This window comes from Pelobates fuscus, chromosome 10 (assembly GCF_036172605.1).
Source record: "Pelobates fuscus isolate aPelFus1 chromosome 10, aPelFus1.pri, whole genome shotgun sequence".
NCBI classification, from domain to species: domain Eukaryota; kingdom Metazoa; phylum Chordata; class Amphibia; order Anura; family Pelobatidae; genus Pelobates; species Pelobates fuscus.
Window position 1 is genome coordinate 9,838,213 of NC_086326.1, and position 6,608 is coordinate 9,844,820.

General features: G+C 41.5%; 1 protein-coding gene across 1 annotated transcript in view; it reads right to left on the bottom strand.

The window, feature by feature from the left end:
- Positions 1-2,742, bottom strand: part of NRAP (nebulin related anchoring protein) — a 77,878-nt gene extending 75,136 nt beyond the window's left edge. The window contains exon 1 of the mRNA XM_063434368.1: positions 2,477-2,742. Coding sequence (XP_063290438.1) covers positions 2,477-2,548 — 72 coding nt within the window. The 5' untranslated portion in view covers positions 2,549-2,742. The remainder of the gene's footprint in view (positions 1-2,476) is intronic.
- Between the last annotated feature and the right edge of the window lie 3,866 nt (positions 2,743-6,608).

The following is a 6,608-nucleotide window of genomic DNA, read 5'->3' on the forward strand; positions in this document are numbered from 1 at the left end:
GATTGCAGTTCCCCAACTCGTTCTTTAATCCTTATCCTTCAGCTGTGACTAAAACGTATTTCCATTCTTAAAAACAAGACCTTAAATAATGTGAAAACGTGTGATTTTGCTGCCTGAAGTTACCTTGCGTCTAACTTCTATTCCTGCACGAACAGCAGGTTTGTTATTCAGAGTTCTGTCAAGTTACACATACCAACATCAGCTAAAGCTAAAAGCTTAATGGACACTATCGATGCTAGAACCACTACAGCTTGAATTGACACCCCACGGCTTAGTACATATACCCCCAATGAAAATACACATTCATTTAATTATATAAAGGTTTGAAATCATTGGGGCTATATCTAGAATCATCTTGCGAAAGCTGCAGATCTCTTATCTGCAGCCTTTGCAAGCCCTCCCGTATCCAACCAACGTTCTGCATGGAGATACTAAATGCTACCTTGTAGAGATGCTGATTGGAGCAGCACAGTGATTTGCAATGCATGCACACAAGTCTCTTAGTATTTCCATTATTAGAAAGCATTTCATTGGATGAGATCATCACAATTAAAGAACTCGGCCCGGGAGGAAGGGCATGACTGCGGCGAGGGAAGAAAGGAAAGCAAATCTCTCAGTTGGTCTGTCTAACGCTATGCTGTTTCTTTAAACACTTATAACTAACATTTTAACTAAACACAGACATTAGATAGAATATCCAGTGTATAAAAAAAACTGTAATTTAATTGCCTTAGTGATAAATATAAAACAGTACATATAACAGGACAATTCCAATTAAAATAACATATGTTCTGATTTTAATGAAGTATTGTATTAATTCAAATAAAAACACAAAAGGTCTACTTTGAAAATATTATTAATCGTTATGCCTGGCAGATCCCTAAAACAATCAACCAATGAGACAAGTGTTCACAATGAACATTACTCCTCCATGTTTCTTGTTACTAGTAAAACAAAGGTCAAGCACTGGAAGTGATAGAGCAGGCAGACCGAGGGGACAAACTCTGAAACTGGGGACCCCCCTACGCCCGCCAAAATAGAAAAGACTAATAAAATAAATGACTTAGTATAAAAGGGAGCAAAGAGTAGATATTGTAGAATATGTAAAATACAATGAAGTAGAATACAATAAAATAAAGTCCAAGAAGTCTTCGAATGACTTGAGTTCCTTTGCGATCTATTCCGTCCTTATTAGGAAACATTCAAATATTATAATAGCAGAAATGGCAAAGAATACATTCCTGGCAAAAAACCCTCTCCTATTGGTTTTGTAAGTAGTAACAAAATGCAAAAAGGTGAACAGGTGATGAGGACACATTTAGAATTACACATAAACGTATTTGTATCCTTTACATTACTTCATGCTCAAACTTTTTCACACTCTGTATGTTTATACTTCCTTGTACATTCATTCACAGTGAATCCATTTAGCTGTACTTTTATCCCCAATGATAAAATCATTTCTTCCATCTAAGCAGATATCAAGGAACTGGTCAACCTCTTGAAGGTGGAGAGGAAGTGGTGACACCAACTGGCAGCATTGCAGCAATGAAGAACCAACCACTTTGCCAAGATTCTACCAGCTGCAGATGTGACTGGCACAGCCTCTAGCCCTTGTGTACTTTCTTTCTGGGAGCAGCGTTTGGGGAATTTAAGATCCAGAGGCATTCCAGAGAATATTTCTATAGAGGGTCTCCCTCACTACATCTGCCTTCTACCCAAACCCTAGATCTCAGCTTCCGAGTTCCACAATCTTCCAAGACTCCAACTGAGGCACCGAACAATGGCCAAATTACGTTCTTTTACGTTCGTAAAAGAGAAGCTAAAGAGGACGTTCATGAAGCTCCAAAGAACCACCAGTCCATGCCATTGAAGGATAATAATGGACGCAATGTTGTCTTCAGCGATCCTTAGATTTATGCAAACTTTAGGATCTCTAAGGGGCCACAATACTCACATTCGAGCCCCTTTAAAATACTGGAAATATTCTATATTTACTCATCAGGCGATCAGCTCTAATCCCTCCGGCACAGCTCCCAGAGTGTTTGTTGGAGAGTCAGTTCACTTTTAGCTTTCTCTCTCTAGATCTGTAACCGATACTGGATCCAACAAGATTTTTACTCTGGTCTCAGAATACAATCACTTTACTCTCACCACCATCCAACAGGCTGACTATCTGGGTTTTAATTGCTGATTTTATTTACAGATATTGTATTGTTTGGTTCCTCATTATTTTTAAAATGTGTATTTGTGTTATTCTGTATGTTTCCTTACTACACAATAAAATGTTACAGAACAAAAACAAGACAAACAATTAGACTTCTACTTTACCCAGTTCATTGTTCAACCAGCACATTCAAAAACAATCGTTTATTCCTATGTCATTTTGTGGCTATTCCAGTACCAGAAAAATGCCTTACTTGCACTTATTTTTACAGGATTTGGTAAATTTGAATTTGGTTTTATTTTCACTGACCTGGTCTATACAGTTTATCTTCTCAGCAGGGTATACTCCAAAACCACAGCGAGAACAAGGTGCCACGTTCATCGTGGATGGGAGATAGAAAATGATAAACCAAGGTGCGGTGGTCGGTCGTATTGGAAAGGCGCAGGGTTTGGTAAATTTCTAGCCCAGTAGTACTGACAGCTGAGTCCCACCAGTCCACACAAAGTCCTGTTCTCAGATCCAGCTAGTATCTGGTGACTGACCTTGGTCAGAGAGAGAGAGTTGACTTTTAAATCTGGCAGCTATGAAGCAATGCTATTTCTGCACATATCAGGAGTGACGGAAAGAGTGGGTTGGTCAGTGTTCGAGGGGAGCAGAGAAGAACGGTTTCATGATGCTGCTTTCTAAAAAGGAAAGTGAGGTCACACGTGTCCAACAGAATTTAATACAGTAACATCCTAAAACACACTCATGAAGTATCTCATCAAAGTTATCCTTAACTCTGAGACATTGTGATCAAAGCTGGTCACATTCCAGGGACACGTGTCCAGCTGACACTATGTACAAAGCCAAGAAACCCGGGGAGGTGTCATTTATTGTTTTTAGTCTCAGCTTCTGTATTCTAGCTCAATTACCAGCAACTCACCATCTTAATATCAGATAAATGTTTGGAATATTTCATACAAAATAATGATATTAATAATAATATAAAACTTGTTAAAAACATTATTTGGTACTAAAATTGGCAGTCAATGTCTTAAAAAACACTGCATTCACTGCTAGTCCCCAGACACTGCATTCACTGCTAGTCCCCAGACACTGGATTCACTGCTAGTCCCCAGACACTGCATTCACTGCTAGTCCCCAGACACTGCATTCACTGCTAGTCCCCAGACACTGCATTCACTGCTAGTCCCGAGACACTGCATTCATTGCTAGTCCCCAGACACTGGATTCACTGCTAGTCCCCAGACACTGCATTCACTGCTAGTCCCCAGACACTGCATTCACTGCTAGTCCCCAGACACTGGATTCACTGCTAGTCCCGAGACACTGGATTCACTGCTAGTCCCCAGACACTGGATTCACTGCTAGTCCCCAGACACTGCATTCACTGCTAGTCCCCAGACACTGCATTCACTGCTAGTCCCGAGACACTGCATTCACTGCTAGTCCCCAGACACTGGATTCACTGCTAGTCCCCAGACACTGCATTCGCTGCTAGTCCCCAGACACTGACTTCACTGCTAGTCCCCAGACACTGCATTCACTGCTAGTCCCCAGACACTACATTCACTGCTAGTCCCCAGACACTGGATTCACTGCTAGTCCCGAGACACTGCATTCACTGCTAGTCCCGAGACACTGCATTCACTGCAAGTCCCCAGACACTGGATTCACTGCTAATCCCCAGACACTGGATTCACTGCTAGTCCCCGACACTGGATTCACTGCTAGTCCCCAGACACTGGATTCGCTGCTGGTCCCCAGACACTGGATTCGCTGCTAGTCCCCGACACTGGATTCGCTGCTAGTCCCCAGACACTGCATTCACTGATAGTCCCCAGACACTGCATTCACTGCTGCTCTCCCATTCTGCATGCGTTGCATTTACGGTATAAAATCCAGATACGTTCCAAAACCAATAAATTGTGGGGAAGTGATAAATGAGTGATCCCTTGTGTTTCTGCGGTGGTTGCTTTCAGTATAGAAACATAGAATGTGACGGCAGATAAGAACCATTCGGCCCATCTAGTCTGCCCAATTTCTTAAATACTTTCCCTAGACCCTGGCCTTATCTTATAGTTAGGATAGCCTTATGCCTATCCCACGCATGCTTAAACTCCTTTACTGTGTTAACCTCTACCACTTCAGCTGGAAGGCTATTCCATTTATCCACTACCCTCTCAGTAAAGTAATACTTAATGATATTATTTTTAAACCTTTGCCCCTCTAATTTAAGACTATGTCCTCTTGTTGTGGTAGTTTCTCTTCTTTTAAATATAGTCTCCTCCTTTACTGTGTTGATTCCCTTTATGTATTTAAATGTTTCTATCATATCCCACCTGTCTCGTCTTTCCTCCAAGCTATACATGTTAAGATCCTTTAACCTTTCCTGGTAAGTTTTATCCTGCAATCCATGAATCAGTTTAGTAGCCCTTCTTTGAACTCTCTCTAAGGTATCAATATCCTTCTGGAGATACGGTCTCCAGTACTGCGTACAATACTCCAAGTGAGGTCTCACCAGTGTTCTGTACAATGGCATGAGCACTTCCCTCTTTCTACTGCTAATACCTCTCCCTATACAACCAAGCATTCTGATAGCATTTCCTGCTGCTCTATTTCATTGTCTGCCTACCTTTAAGTCATCAGAAATAATCACCCCTAAATCCCTTTCCTCAGATGTTGAGGTTAGGACTCTATCAAATAGTCTGTACTCTGCCCTTGGGTTTTTATGTCCATGATGCAGTATAGCCTCTTTCTCCAACCAAACTAGCCAGGTTTTAGTCTGTATAATGGAGGCGGTCATAGGTATAAACGATAAAGGGAAAAGTGGAGAAAGATGATTACATTATATGGATCCAACAACTTCTATCAAGCTAAGCCCAAACCCAAACTGGAGCATGGATTAGGTTTATTATGGGACGATGGGTCTTGGGATGAGTAGAATAATGTGCTTAACAATTTATTAGGTGGACTTTGAGGTAGGAGAAGATGGTTCTGAGTTTGGGGGTGATGGGGGGCTGGAGAACGATGCAGACAGTTTCAGTGGTAAGGTCTGATAAGGAGGAATGGCTGCGTCAGGGCGCATATTGTAATTATAGGAGATAGTCCAATCAAACGCAGAGCCGACAAGAATCACAACAAGGAATTTAAATTAGATTTTTGGCAAAAAGATGTGCAGGGTGAATAAACAGTTCAATCCTTTAAAATGAAAGCTGAATAAAGAGAATATTATTTGGAATATGAATAAACATTTTTCTATTTAAAATGTGATCTCATCCCAGAAATCAGATGGCTGTGTGTTGAGGTCTTCATTGAAACGAAGGATTAAAGATATGATCAGATATGATTGCAGTGTCACTAGCCAAGGCTGGTAAATGACATCGATGGCCAGTTTGTTGTCACAGACCGTGACTCAGGCTCCTGATGTCAGAGGAAGAGAATAGCCAGGGCACAGTGGTCAGGCATGTTAATAGCGTGTTATCAAGTGACAGACAGCTGACTCTATCGTTTGAAAGAGACTCCGTAAAACCAAGGCCTTCGTTTGTAATAAACCTTTTCTACGCGAGGATCGCGTGACACGTAAACTTCCCAAAATCTGAAGAATGACAAAACGTTGACAGACAGATAGAATCTGATACAGGAGGTTTTGTAAATACAGAGGCACTAGGGCTCAACATGCGTTAGGCCTGAACTGAAAGCCAAATCTAAAAATGACTTGCCCTATAAATATTGTGTGCGCTTTTTCTTCAAGGGATGCAACATTGAGCGAGTTAGTCACAAAGTATTAAAAAGGAACGGTTACTGCCCAGTAATTTACTAAATAAAATACTATGTTTATTTAACCCCATATTTTACAATTATATATTTGTGAGGAACGAAATAAAATTAAATGTAGAAATCCACAGCTCTTTATCCTGTAACAGTGCGCCTCCATCTTAGCTCCCTGTCAATCATTGTTATAAGCTCCCCCCTTTACACCTGGCAGTCAGTATAGAGAGAGCAGCCTCCATCTTAGCTCCCTGTCAGTCATTGTTATAAGCTCCGCCCTTTACACCTGGCAGTCAGCATAGAGAGAGTCACTTCCATCTTAGCTCCCTGTCAATCATTGTTATAAGCTCCGCCCTTTACACCTGGCAGTCAGTATAGAGAGAGTCACCTCCATCTTAGCTCCCTGTCAATCATTGTTATAAGCTCCACCCTTTACACCTGGCAGACAGAATAGAGAGAGCCACCTCCATCTTAGCTCCCTGTCAGTCATTGTTATAAACTCCGCCCTTTACACCTGGTAGTCAGCGTAGAGAGAGCCGCCTTCATCTTAGCTCCATGTCAATCATTGTTATAAGCTCCGCCCTTTACACCTGGCAGTCAGCATAGAGAGAGCAGCCTCCATCTTAGCTCCCTGTCAATCATTGTTATAAGCTCTGCCCATTACACC